General features: G+C 43.2%; 1 protein-coding gene and 1 long non-coding RNA gene across 7 annotated transcripts in view; both read left to right on the plus strand.

The window, feature by feature from the left end:
- The window catches only part of LOC141567084 (uncharacterized), a 58182-nt gene extending 49138 nt beyond the window's left edge, over nucleotides 1-9044 (plus strand). For all 5 annotated transcript variants that reach the window (XR_012489480.2, XR_012489475.2, XR_012489477.2 and 2 more), the window contains 2 exons: nucleotides 881-938; nucleotides 8425-9044. This is a non-coding gene — a long non-coding RNA (uncharacterized LOC141567084). The remainder of the gene's footprint in view (nucleotides 1-880; nucleotides 939-8424) is intronic.
- A 4508-nt stretch (nucleotides 9045-13552) lies between these two features.
- CCNYL1 (cyclin Y like 1) overlaps nucleotides 13553-14206 on the plus strand; it is a 35788-nt gene continuing 35134 nt past the window's right edge. The window contains exon 1 of one of the 2 annotated variants that reach the window (XM_019726925.3): nucleotides 13553-14098. In XM_019726925.3, coding sequence (XP_019582484.1) covers nucleotides 13873-14098 — 226 coding nt within the window. In that variant the 5' untranslated portion in view covers nucleotides 13553-13872. The remainder of the gene's footprint in view (nucleotides 14099-14206) is intronic. The other variant, XM_019726924.3, reaches the window with a different exon arrangement.

Raw genomic sequence — 14206 nt, forward strand, 5'->3', positions numbered from 1 at the left:
CTTCATGGGGTTGATTATGTACTTAGGTTATATCTATGATTTTTAAAATCAAGGGACAAAACTTGATCTTCTACAATTCCTGTTTTCAAATGTATTTTATTTCAATTCAACAAAATTTATTGAGTATCTACCATGTGCCAGGAAACTTTTCCCAGTAAACTTATTATTGTGTGTTTTTTAGTTCTGATTGTTAAAACCTTTTATATGCACTGTAGAAAACTTGGTGTGTGTGTGTGTGTGTGTGTGTGTGTGTGTGTGTGTGTGTGTGTAGAAAAGAGGAGGCATAGAAATGAGAGAATTCAGCTACCTTCTGTGTTCGGCTCACAGCATCTAAGCCAGAAAAGAGAAAACTCCAACCAATTAGAAGAGCAGTTGGAGGTTTGCCAGGCAGGGGGTGTAAAGCAGTGGAAGAAGACGATAGAAGAACATTTGCTGGGCACTTAAAAATTTTGCAAAACACGTTTACCAGTTAGCTGCAAAGGCAATAGAGTGTTGGTTTATTTTATTTGATCTTTAGAATATGCAGGAAACCAGTAAGGCCAATCAGATTACTTCCTTCCCAGACTTTCTGCTCTTATAATTCTAAAATTTGATGACAACTGTAGCTACATTTGATAACTATGTTAGCTTACCAAAATGTCTGTTCAATCAAAACCTCCTATGAGAGCCACACGTACAAACTCTAGCTCTTGTATTTCAACTAAGAGAAGCAACACTAACCGTGTGATCACATGAACCAAATTTACCCCACAGCAACCATTTCCCAGAAAACTTAAATTTTAGAAAAACTAAATTAAATTGAACCTATTTCAAATAGGCCAACAGCTGATTTTCTGTCTTATGCACATACTTAGATGTACTATTTTGCTTGTCTGTTCAGGTTCTGCAGCAGCAGAGAAAAGAGTTTAAAGGTCATAACGCAAAAATCTGGAAATAAGGTAAGGGGTTGTAGATAAATCTGGGGCAGGGGAATCAAAGGACAGTAAATTATTGTTATTAAATTCTCAGCTCCAGCGCTCGGTTCTAGCACAGAGCCCTAACTGCAAGGGCACTGCATGTAGTTGTGTGTTTGTGCACTGAGTAATCCTAGGGGACAAGAGTCACAGCGAGTGCTTTAGTGGTTGAGGACTCAAGCACTATCAGTCAATTTGTGAAGATAGATAGATAGATAGATAGATAGATAGATAGATAGATAATTGACAGATAATAACTGACTAGATAGATGAGATATGGATAGATGATAGATACACAGATAGAGGAAGAAAGATAGATGATTGATAGATGACTACATAGATGATAGAGAGATAGAGAGATGACTTCAGAAAGAAGAATGACAGTAGATCATTGTATAAAGGTACTCATTTCTGAAGAAACCACAAATAGTGACAATCATGTACACAATTCAGGAAAATGAAACACCTTTTTCCATGGGAAATGTCACCTGCACAGTGTACCAGCCTGGGCTGGCACCATCGCAAAATTCTGTCAAATGCTGAGGCTATGATTGATTGTGTGTCAAAAAGCAATTTAAGAAAATAGAAATGTGTGGCATTTAAATGTCTAATCACTATGTTATATATACACCTGAAACTAATGTAATATTGTAAGTCAACTATAACTGAAAAATGAATAATACTAAAAAAAGAATACCCCACAAGGAAAAAAATAAAATAGAAATGTAAGAAAATAGAAATTAATGCAATTTAGTACATAAATGGTTCCTTCAACAATGTTCAATGGTGATGAAGAGGAAACTCAAAATGAATAACAGGAAAAACTACAAGCTGGTTTTCACTTTGCAGGAATAGTTTCTCTTGTGTTTCCACTACTCGCCTGTGACTTGAGCCTTTTTAAACCACTGGCCTCAACAAACAACTCAAAAGTCTAAGAAGGGGTGGAATCAGGACCCATGAGGGTAGATTCTGATCCTGTGTCTTCTAGCCTGGGCTAACCATAAAAAAACAAGTTTGCCATGAGACTGACTAATGCTTTCTAGACCTAATTTCTGAAGACGGCAGCTTCTTTACTCCGTTTCAGGGGCCAGAACCCTGGAAGGTGCAGTGAGACAAATGGAGAGTGTGCCCGCTCAGGAACTCCTTCCTATTCGTCTCATGTGTTGATGGGATTTCAGGATCTGATTAATTGGCTTTCACAGTGCACGTACTTTTCCTCAGAGTCACTGTGCACCTTGCAAAGCTATACCCACTTTTCCTGTGCAATAGAGTGGAAACATATGAGCTCGGGGATCGGACAAGACCAGGTGTTGAACTCTGAGCAAGTGGCCTGTGCCTTACTTTCCTCATCTGAAAAATGGGACAGCAATGAGCTCCTCAAGGAGGGGTAATGAACACATGACCATCATCTGATACAGTGCCCGATGCACAAAAGGCTCAAAGAAAACAGCTAGTGCTGAGCAGCTGCTTAGTAAGGGAGAGGCTGAGCTTGGAGCCAGCCTGCCAGACTATAAGTGTTGGCGATGTCAGTGACAGCTATGAGAACTTTGGCAGGTCACCTCCACTCTGTTCCTGTGTCCTCCTCCCTAAAGTGGGAACAATGAGAGCACCAGCTCTGCGGGGAGTTGTGAAGATTGAATGAGTTAATACATGTACAGTACTGAGAACGGAGCCTGGCACACAGTAGGTTCTCAAGAAAAATCTTAGCCAGTCACTAGAATAGGAATTAGCAAATCATTTTACCTATCTCATGAGGTTGTTGGGAAGTTTATATAAAACAATCCATAAAAGTACTTAGCAAAGCTTCTAGGTAATATTAAGTAGTTGACCAGAGTTAGATATTACTTTGGTGATTATTATTACTATGATTATTGGTATTTACTATATTGAATAGTTCTGTAGTATAAGACATTTCTAACAACAATGATGTATTATTAGTACTGTACTAGATGCTATCATTAATTGGTAAAAGCAGTATTTTCACATATGTCTGAGAAAATATGTGAATAGAAAAAGGGTTACAATAACATAATTCAAGAAAACGCAAAATTTATTAGCCTTTCTGGAAACATCTTACTTTACTGCTTTCCAACTCTGTTATCCAAATTTTCTGAGTTTTCAAAGTTTTGCCATTTACATTAGTTACAGATATATTTATTTCCCTCAAAGTAATTTGAGTCACTCCCCTGGTATTCAGCTAAATTGAACTCCGGTATTTAGAAACAGTGTCTGTTGACTCAAATATGTTTGGCATCACTGGGGAATTTAAAACTACATACAGGCAATGTCATGATCCCTCAAACTCAAGATGACAGTATTATTATGGAGTGCACGTGTTGCTAAAAAGTTTAGTTTCATTTCTGTACTGAACCTATGGGCATGTTAGTGTCGAGATAGCAATGGAAGTTACAAAGATTAAACTATAGTTTTGCAAACATTTTTAACAAAGTAGGCTAGGTACTCTGCTATTTTGCCCAAGAAAATAGGCGTGAGAATCTGGTAAGCTATGCAATAAGCCATGTGTAACTCTTTACTCACCCTCTTTCTAATTTTGAGCTGACTATACGTGGGGTGAAAATCAGTTCCTTTGCTTGCTACATCCCAGAGGCGTATCTGATTCTCACTCATCCTGGAAGATACGGAGTCACATGAGATTTTCTTTTTGGTCTTGCCTAGATATTTCAGTGTAGAAAATTCCCTGATAGTGAAATTAAATTAAAAATCTAAGAATTCAGAAACTGATTAGCCTGGGAAGAATGTTTGTGGCTCTGGGTTTTCTACAACATGTTATTTTTCTAAGTAAAGAAGTAACATGAGGAGGCCCTTAGTACTGAATGACCAGACTTTGTCACCTTGCCTCGGTTTCAGGTTTTCAGAGGGCCTTTCAGAGGTCAAGAGAAACACAGGCCACTTGCATAATAAACTAAACCAAACCAAAGAAAAAGAGAGCGAGAGAGAGAAAATTCCAAAATAAGGTTAAAAATTTGTGGTACATTTTAAATGTCGATATCTAAGAAGTAAACAATTCAACCCACACATGAACACACATACACATTCCATTCAATATAATTGCATCATTCCAAAGGTGATTAAGGGAGTTATCGGGGGGTTTATTAAAAATAATGGTTCATAGTTCACAACAGATGTAGCCCAGTAATGACATAATGAGTAATGAGTTAAGTTGGACAGTGCTATCTTCAAACCTGCAGTGCTTTTCTGTAACTATAGGTATAACCAGGTGGCATTGAGCCTTTGTGACAGTGAAGACGCAGAGCAGTGACCCTCCTGTTATTGCCCTTCTTAGGCCCTGGGCATTTGCACTCGGGAGTATCCAGCTCATAGAGGTACCACTGCCTGGCTTTGTAACATCACTGGTGGTCCAGTGAGTGGATCAGCCCAAGAGTCGGGGCTGAACTGGCACGCTCACTCCTGGCATCCATTTGGTTTTTACCAGTTCTATGGGTTCATTGCTCTTTGAGAAAAGAACCAATTTGACCCCTTTATTTCCAATGACTGATAAGCAAAATGCAGCCTAGAGAAGAATGACAGGTAAATGTTGACGGAGTCAATAAGCCTTGGGTAGGGGGCTGTGGAGGACATGGAAAGACTGAGTAGAAGGCAAACAGAAATACATACATTCTTAGAGGAAGTTACTAATGAAGGCTCTTTCCATCAGAGAGGACCCCTCAGTAACAGAAGAAGAGTTTGGAAATGAACAAAAGCCTCCTTAGAGAAGCACACTGGTCAAAGTTTGGTCCAAGGCTGGGCTGTGTTATTGCTCATGCAGCCATTACCTCTGCCTTAATACTAGGAAGGCATGCAGTTTCTTCACTGGGCAGGGTAGCCATTAATTTTGTTCCCATACCTGACTACTGGAAAGTGTCCACTTCCCTGAAATTTTATTTGCAGGTATCAGAGGAGGCTTCCATTTTCCATTCCTCAGGGGGAAGTCAGGAATGAGGAAGTGGGGGAGAGAGCAAGAGAGAAGGAGAGAGAGAGAGCAAGAGAGGAGAGTACAATGGAATCTTGGCAGATGGCAGTTGGAACCAGTGAGCCAGGGCGGCTTGAGTGGGGTGGAGGGAGCCTGAAGGTTGGGAACATGGGTGTAAGACACAGAGAAAGGGAACAGACATAAGGTTGGGGCAGGGGTAGGAACCACCTGGTCTTCAAATGGGGGAAGAGAGGTCCCGCTGAATGACCCTGTGGAGAAGGACTCATGGGAAAGTCAGGGGCTTGTTTACAATGACAGTTTATCCTGTTTATCAGATTGGGCAGTAGGATGGCCAGGCAAATGGCGGGGGTACCAAGAGGGCTTAGGACTTTGGGGGCCAGTGTCCCTGACACCCCTCCCCCTGCTTCTCCCTCTAAACTTTAAAAATACACTGCTAAATTATTTAATTGCTTAATAAGAGGGTTCCAGACATTTTGATACATCTAGTCTGGGCTCCACACAGGAGCCTAGGACCTTTGTTAAAATGTCAGGTTCAATGGCTCTCCTATTTTCCCCAGAATATAATCGGAACTCCTTTCCAAGGCCTCTGGGATGCTTCAGGACCAGTGGTACCCTGCTTTCTCTTCTGACCTCATCTCCTTCCATTCTCCCTTCAGAGACTCTTCCAGGAATCTGGCCCTTTGCTTTCCTCTGTTGCAAACAACCAAGCTCTAGTCTGGGGCCCTGGCACTTGCTCTTCCCCAGATTCCACAGGGCTCACACCCTCTCACTTCATTCAGAACTCTTTCTCGGCCCCTGTATTCATGTATAGGGCTGCCATAATGAATAGCACAGACTCAGTGGCTTAAACAACAGAAATTAATTTTCTCACAGTTCTGGAGGCTGGAAATCCAAGATCAAGGTGCCAGCAGGATTGGTTCCTCCTGAGGGCCATTTGTTTCTCCTATTCCAGGTCTCTCTCCTTGGCTTATAGATGGCCATCTTCTCCCTGTGTCTTCCCTCTATGCATCTGTGTCTAAACTTCTTAAAGGGACACCAGTCATAATGGGGTGGGAATCGCCATCAGGATCTCATTTTAGCTTATTACCACTGTGAAGCCCCTATATCTAAATGCGGTCACATTTGGAGGAAATTGGGGGGTTAGGACTTCAACATATGAATTGGGGAGGGGGTACAGTTTGGCCCATAAAAGCCCCTTGTCACAGAAGACTCCTTGACACACCCAAAATGGTGTCCCTATTAACTGACACACATTTATTCATTTATCTTTTGAAGGTCACCCTTTACTTAAATGTCCACCCTAGAGGGCCGAATTCTTTGTTTTGTTAACTGATGTATCTCCAGTGCTTAGCTCATCCCCTGGAGAGTAGCAGGCCCTCAATAAATATTCATGAACAGATGAATACATATTATGAAGCCATCACAAATTACACTGCAAAAAAGCAATGACTGAGAAAGATGTGTAAAGTATATTGTTAAGAAAGCCCGCTTTAAATAACTACATGTGTAGCATAGTTTCATTTTTAAATCATATCCATGTAATTTATTAAAATAAATCTTGGAGAGGTATGAAACAAAATGCTAATAGTGGGTGGCTCTTTGGGTGGCATTTTGATTTATTTCTCTCGTTTATATGTGTTTTCTAATTTCTCTTCAGTGAATACATGTCACTTCCATAAGAGTAAAAAGACAATGAAATTCATTAAAAGTTATTAGAAGATATTTTGTCATAATTTTTCACTGAGAAAAGTTATGTAAGAAAAGTGAGGGAAAAAAACGTGATTTATCTTTTTCAACAGGGAATGGTGGGAAACACAGCAAGTGGGCAATTTCTCAGAGTCCAGTGGCTCAGAGCACAACCTATGGAGTCCACCCAGTCTGGATTCAAGTCCTCACTTGCCACTTTCTAGATTTGTCATGTTGGGCAGATCTATCACATGTGCTGAGTCTCAGTTTCTCCTCTGTAGAATGGGGTGATGATGGCACACACAAGACTTGGAGCTGTCTCTCGTCTCTGTCACAGACTGGAATTTGATTCTTTTGACTTCAATGATTTGGAAAGTTCAGGACACCATGGCTGAAAGACCAGCCCAAAAGTTTGGCTCTCCCTCTTTTCCCTTTCAAGCGCAGGCCAAAAAATACCCAGATACCCCTCACATTGCTTCTGGGCACAAAGCCTGGACTGGGGGGAGATGAGTAAGGCACTTGCTAAAGGTGCCAAATTTAAGGGGACACCAAAAATCTCAGTAATCCAGATCAATACTATTCAATATTTTAAAATAAAAGTTATGTAAAAATCTGTAATGAACAAAATATCAATAATGTCTCTTAATAAAGACATAAGTATTACTGATTTCTTCTATGCCTTGGGCTCCATTGTGGCTCAGCAGAGCACTTCTTCCAGTCCACAGCCTGAAAGTAGGGGACCTTCAATTATTCAAGTCGTTATTTATTATTAATTAATTATAATAAATTATCCAAATTATCCTGAGCCTCAGAACTGGGATGGCTCACTCTGTGATTGTTTGGCTTTCAGTCAAGACCCTGGAAGGATACCGGTAGGGAATGTGTATTTTTCTGACCTTGTGCAATTCTTTCTCCTCTACAGACACCTACTCACAGTTGCTACCTAATCACAGCCTTCTTACCTCCCTGAGGACTCTGAGGGGCAATTTCTCCCTATTCTTTTACAGAAAGATGAAATGCCAGCAAAGCACGATTTCTGCCCAAAAGAGCACTAAGCAGAGTTTGCAGATGTTACAGGCTCTTCCCCTGATACTTCTGGAGAAGGGCACACAGACCTTGGCATACCTTGCTTCAAAAACGGGCAATAGCAAACAGTGTGTTCATTCCATCGACTTCCCAGGAGAAGGAAAAATCCTTCTGTAGTGAGGTCAGCCGGGTTCCACGTGGAGAGCTTCCCTGAGGGGCTTTCATGTTACTATACCATGGGATTTTTGTGGGTATTAGTTTATGTAAAACACTTCAAAGTGCACATTCCCATGGAAATTTCTAGTTAAAAGTAGCAACGATAACATTTAAAACCTTGTTTTCATGCAGTGGGTTCATGTTACATAGAACACTTTATTTGCTGAAACCATAGGTTCTAAGTTGCTCTACGAAAGTAATCACTAGAAAAATGTGGTGTTAGCATGTAGATTTTAGGAAATTTCCCCTCTTACTTTTCTCAGTTTGATTTAGTGTGTATGTTATTTTCAAACTTATAAGTTGGAACATCACAAAATAAACTTAACCTATGGCAAATTTGCTTCAAAAGCACATGCACAAATCTGTCTTCTTTCTAGCTACTAAACTCAGAGACCAAGACGGAAAAAGGATAATTTGGATGCCATGTAGCATACAAGACTTAGATTTGGTTACAGTAAGTTTACCATAATCCACTGTAAGGTGATGAACTTCATAACAGTGAAGAAACTGGCTTTGAGTGTTGTTGTTTTTTCCCTTTAATTGAAGGGATGTTGCTCATCAAACTTTCCCCTTCCTTGCCCATATTTTTAGATTCATGTGTTTATCAGAGAAGGGAAGCACGCTGGGGTTATGTATCTGCTTCCAGTGAGGAGTCTGACGACTTCGAGACCAGCATGCTGTGAGGGACGTCCAGCCAGACCCACCTGCTCCAGCCTTCACAGGCCAGGTACCTGACATGTGAATGAAGACGCTCCCAGGGACTCAGGAGACATGACCTGGAGAGGAATTGAGGAACCCAGCTGACAGCCAAAACTGGCTCTCCAGATGTATGATCCCAGGTGAGCCATCTGGGGCCATGGCCAGTTGCTAGATCGACTCCGGCTGAGGCCCCAGTTGCCCTGGAGCAGGCATGAGCAGTCCCCACTGTGCCATGCCTGAATCCTGACCCACAGAACTGGGCGCATTATAAAATAGCTGTTGTTCTTAAAAAGGCGATAGGGGCACAGAAACCAGACACAGAGGCACAGACAAGAATAGAGAATATTGATAAATAAGGAATAGTCAAAACATTTCTCAAATTGTGATTGTTGGTACTCTTAATTCAACATTTTAATTCGTTTATCTTTTCATTCAAGAAAAATATATTGAGACAGCTACAAGCCAGAGATTATATTTAGAGCTGGGGATACAAAAAAGGAGGAGAAGGAGAAGGAGAAGAAGGAGGAAGAGGAGGGGGAGGAGGAGGAGGGGGAGGGACAGGGGGAGAAGAAGAAGGAGACGAGGAAGAAGAAAATAACTCTGTCCTCAAGGAGTGCCTAGTTTATTGGGGGTAGGGGGTCAAACAAATAAATAGTTGCCATATTATGTGTACAAGGCTGCTCTATAGTAAGGGTTTGCATAAGGAACTGATTGCACTGAAGATACAGAATCTCCCAGTCTTAAAGGAGTGAGAGAAGCACTGCAGAGGAGGCTGTACTTGAGCTAAGCTTCAAAGTACACGTAGAGGTTCACCAGATGGCCAAGGTAGGGCAGTGCTAATACTATGGCTGCAAAGAACAGGGAAGACTGGGTTTGGACAATGGCTTCAGATGCTCCTGTGGTCTCAGTTTTGTTTTTTCGTTGTTTGTTTGTTTTTTTGCCACTCCTAGGCAAAGTATTGATTGCATAACCAGAGTATTTTTTTATAGTAGTATTCTACATTACCTGTAGAATACTGAGAAGAAGCCGCTCATAGGGTATGTGGCATTACTACTGTAACCCTAGTCTCTCCAAATAAGCAGCCTATGTAAGCCTGGCTTGTTCAGCAAACTTACTTATTGGTTTGTTTTAAGAAGTGTGCTTTCTACTCAAATGTGACTCTTAAGACAGGTTTCCTGGCCCCTACATCCATCCAGTTTGCTGTCCTAATCCCTTCTGATAGAAAAATTCTAGAGGTACTTCAGGGCGGATGCCATTCTATGAGGATAAAAACAGATTTGTTTCCACAATAGGGCAATAGAGCCATCATAAGGAAAATATACATCCTGAAATCTATGAGTTTTGTTTCTGGGTTAAAAAGACTTCTTCAAACATTTCCCTGATGTCAAGTTCAACGACACTCCTCCAGTGTTTCTAACATCAGCTTGATTTGAGGAGGCTGCTGTCAAAAATGTTCCTACAAGAAACATGTCAAATCATTGCAAGAAAAATGGTTCTAATTTCACTAAGGCAACTTGGCCAGGGATTCCATTTTGAGAGAGAGAAGTTGTTACATCTCAAAAGTACCAAGATATCACACAAATGGAAATAGTGAAACATGAAAATGTTGGGTAGAAAAGGAGCACGGGCATGACTGGGGTAAAAAAAGAAACTATTGAAAGCATTTAGTGTGTTTATTTATACTCTGCCTTGTTCCAAAGTGGATTTGGCAGTGAGTTTATTTCCTGGGCAAGTGTAGAGGGTGGTTCTCTTATGGAACTAGTTAAGTGCAGACCTTATGCTGTTATACTGTTTGGGATGGGGAGTAGAGCTGGCATCTGCTTTAGAAAACCAGGAGTCTCTGAACAGGGCACTTCCAGAAGAAAAAGGATCTTCCACGCCCCAAGTAGAGGTGACCCGAGGAAGCATGGGCAGAGAGCTGAGAAAGATTTCAGGTTTCCTATAGCATATAGACAAATGGAACTGGAAGAAAATAAACCATTAAAAGGCATAGAAGAGGAAAAGGCAAAAGGAAGGCAAAAGGAAACTCCTACTCTCGAAACTGCAGGCGCTTCTTAGAGTTTGTCTCATAAAATACCCTAAGGTTTGGAACTGTAATCGCAGTGGCTATTTGGGGCCAGAACTGACCTGTCCAATGAGCATTAACTGCCCTGATGGTATGGCAGACTAACATTCCTATTTTTTTTCATAGCATCATATTAAATAAATGAACATTCTTATCTCAGCTGACTCACTTGGCAGAAAGAAATTTCCAGGCTGTGAGAAGATAGAAGGTGGGAGAATAGTTCAGAAGGCATGGAAAAGAGATAGGTGGAAGAGGCACTGGACAGCTTACTAAAATATGAGAACCAGCACCATTGAATGCCCCCACTTGCTGAAAAATCCTGATTATAATTTTCTGAAGTTGGGAATGAGAGAAGTTCTGCCACATCAAATCAAGTATAGCAATTCTTGGCATTTTTGTTCACATATGCCTTTGAGAATACATGATAATGATAGACTGCCTGGGGGGAAAAATGTACCTGTTACTTACACACAAAATACTACTCTTTAAGTACCTCTAGTTGTAATACTCATGCTGGAACCCCGTTAGTCAACACACATATCATATATAATCCTGGTCACTTGACTGCCATGAAATCTTTCTGTGTCTAACCTAGTTTCATTCTCTACTTTTTCTGTCCTCTTAGTTTAAGAAAAGGTCATTACAGAAGTGCTTGTATTCGTTTTTCACATATGCTTTCAAAGGGCTATGAAATTTTATCACAAATTATTCTTGAAGTTGAAACGTCCCTAATTTGTCTCCACAGATTGTGGCATAGAGTGCTAGTTACCTTCTAATATCCAATATTCTTCCTTCTGCTTTAGTTACGATTACCTTTTTTTGAGCCTCTCTTGCAGCTAGATGTGGCCATGTGACTAAGCTTTAAGCCAGTAATATGTAAGCACTGTGCTATGTGGATATTCTGAAAAATCTCCTTTTTCTTCCTCCACCCTGCTCTCTGGAATAAAAATAACAATGACTGAAGAGCAATAACCATCCCAGGCCGTGAGTTTGAGGTGTGATGGGTAACATTGTCTATACTAGAGGATAAATTTCATGAGAACAAGCACTTTATGTTGGTCAACGCAACATCCCCAGCACCTAAAAAGTGTGTGACATATGGCAAGGGCACAGGTACTGAATGAATATTGAATGAAAAAAATGGATGGATGAAAGAATGAGCGAATTTACTTCAGACCCAGGTGAAACACTGATCATAAAGTCCTCCCCGGGCATCTTCAGCCATCAGTGGGCAAATGCAAGGTCTCAGTTTCTATCACAGAATCACATTATTGCTTAGTTCAAATCACATTACTCCTGTTAGCTTCCCTTTGCTCTCCCAGACCTGCTGCTGTTACAGAACCCTAGCAGCCATTTTTGCCTCCCTTCTTTACTTCTCCCTCCATATCTAGTCACCAAGTACTTCTATTCTGCCTCCCAAAAGATCTCAAATCCTTTGCCTCCATTCCAGTTGCTGTCTTTAGTCTGAACCCTCATTTCTCCCCTAGGGAATATAAAGTGTCTTAATTAGTCTTGTTTCCTTCCATCTGCCTTATTGTCCTGAGTGACCTCACTACAAACCATCTGATAGTGACTCAACTTCACATCATTCCATCGGTTTATGTTTCCAGGATAAAATTCGAACTCTTTACCTTAACATCTACTTTGGGATCAGATAGATCTCGGTTTGAGTCCCAGGTTTAAGTACTTCCCAACAGTGTGACCTCAGACAATTGGAGTCTGTAAGCCTTTCTTTTCTCATCTGCCTGAGCCCATTGACAGCAGGAGTGTTTCACACATGCAGTGCCTGGCACCTAGCTGAGACTTATGTTGGATGAAGGGAAAATATTTTAAAATCCACATCAAAAAATTATTCTTCCTTTAAAAAAAAAAAATCCTGACACAACGTCACTATTTCCCAAGTTTTACTTCTACCTCTATTTTCTGGTAGTCACGATAAAATAAATGCCTGTGGAGAGATCCACACAGGTCTGGGATCAAATCCTGGCCCCACCCCTGAACAGTCATGCGACTTGGGAGCGTTACTCAACAATTGCGTTTCAATTTCTTCTGTAAAATGAGGATTGTTTTGAACGGTTAAAGGAATACCTCGCTTGGAACGGGGTCGGGCGCATAGTAAGGGCTTGCCAGATGTTAACTATCATCAGCATCATTTTTATCACATCAGGATCGTGGTACTCCACTTGTGGTTCTCAATTTTGTATGAGAAAATGCTTTACACATTGTCGTTGGCCGAAAAAGTAAAGTCTGGAAACTCCTGCCGTGGAAGCGAGAAACAGGAGAGAAGAGCGAATTGGTGAATGAATCCCCTGCGTTTCCAAGTTGGAGAGACGCGTTTGGTTCCTGTTTTGCCGATGAGGAAGTGGAGGGGTGACGTGTCCTCAAGTCTCATTGAAGAGTCACAGTCACAGCTGTTTATGGAGAGTAGGACCAGGGCGCCGGTGGTTGGTCAAGTGACGGGCTTAAACTAGCACTTTTTGGAAGGCAGGAGAGGAGCAGTTAGTTACCAAAACGCTGAACAATTCGGGTGTAACTAAGTTCAGTGAGCAATGCATCAAATGAGTCAGCTGTCAGACCCGGTGAAACCAAGTTGATAAAAGAACAGGCTCGTTACTAACACGGACTTTCTACAAGGCCCCCTGACGGAGGACCCCTGGCAGCAACAAACGCCCGCGGCGCTTCCCGTAGGATCGGAAAGCAGGAGCCGCGGGCGATGAATGGAAACCGAGTCTGCGGCGCGCCGCGCGGGGGGCGGAGCGGGGGCGGGGCATTGTGAGTCACGTGCCTACGCTGCGAGGCGGGCGCGTGGAGGGAACTCTGGGCGTGATTGGTTCTCTGTAACCAGGTGACCGCAGGCCGCGTTCCGGTTGGCAGGTGCCAGCCGGCAGAACAGCCTTCATTCCAGAGGCGGCTGCGGAAGGAGGAGGAGCTCCGGCTGCGTTCTCTCCCCGCAGTGGCTACAGTTCTCAGCGCCTGTCGGGTCCCCACCCCTTTTAAATAAGCCGGGCTGGTCGCCGCCCTCACAGACTAGTCAGCTCGGGGGAGGCGGTAGCGGCGCGGCGGTGGGGGTGCGGCCGGGCCCGGAGCCCTGCCCGGGGCCCGGCGGCCCGGCGGACGGGCGAGCAGCGGGCGAGGCCTTGCGTGGCGTAGCCCGGGCTTAGCCCCGGGCTGCTCGTACCGGCCGCGCCATTGTTGGGGGAGGGGGTACTGCTTGAGCGCGGCGGAGTCCGTGGACTAGCGAAGGCGTCAGCAGCGGCGAGGAGTGGAATCGCCCCATGGGGAACACGCTGACCTGTTGCTTGTCCCCTAATGCCAGCCCCAAGCGGGGCCGGCGCTCGGGGGCGGCAGAGCCGGACTACGAGTCTGAGGTCTATGAGGCGGCGGCCGGGGACGCCGTGGCAGTAGCACCAACGCCGGCTGCCCCAGAGCCCACCGAGTTGGATTTCGGAGCCGGCGAGGGCCACCACCTGCAGCACATCAGCGACCGGGAGATGCCCGAAGGTGAGGAGGCGGCGGGCGCCGTCCGCTCTCGGGACCTCTGGCAGCCGCCGCCCCTAGGGTCCCTCGGGAGTGAGCCGCCGCTTCAGGCTCCTTCCTGCCGGGAGCCGA

This window comes from Rhinolophus sinicus, chromosome 17, assembly GCF_057876585.1.
Source record: "Rhinolophus sinicus isolate RSI-liver-muscle chromosome 17, RSI-T2T, whole genome shotgun sequence".
Lineage (NCBI taxonomy): Eukaryota > Metazoa > Chordata > Mammalia > Chiroptera > Rhinolophidae > Rhinolophus > Rhinolophus sinicus.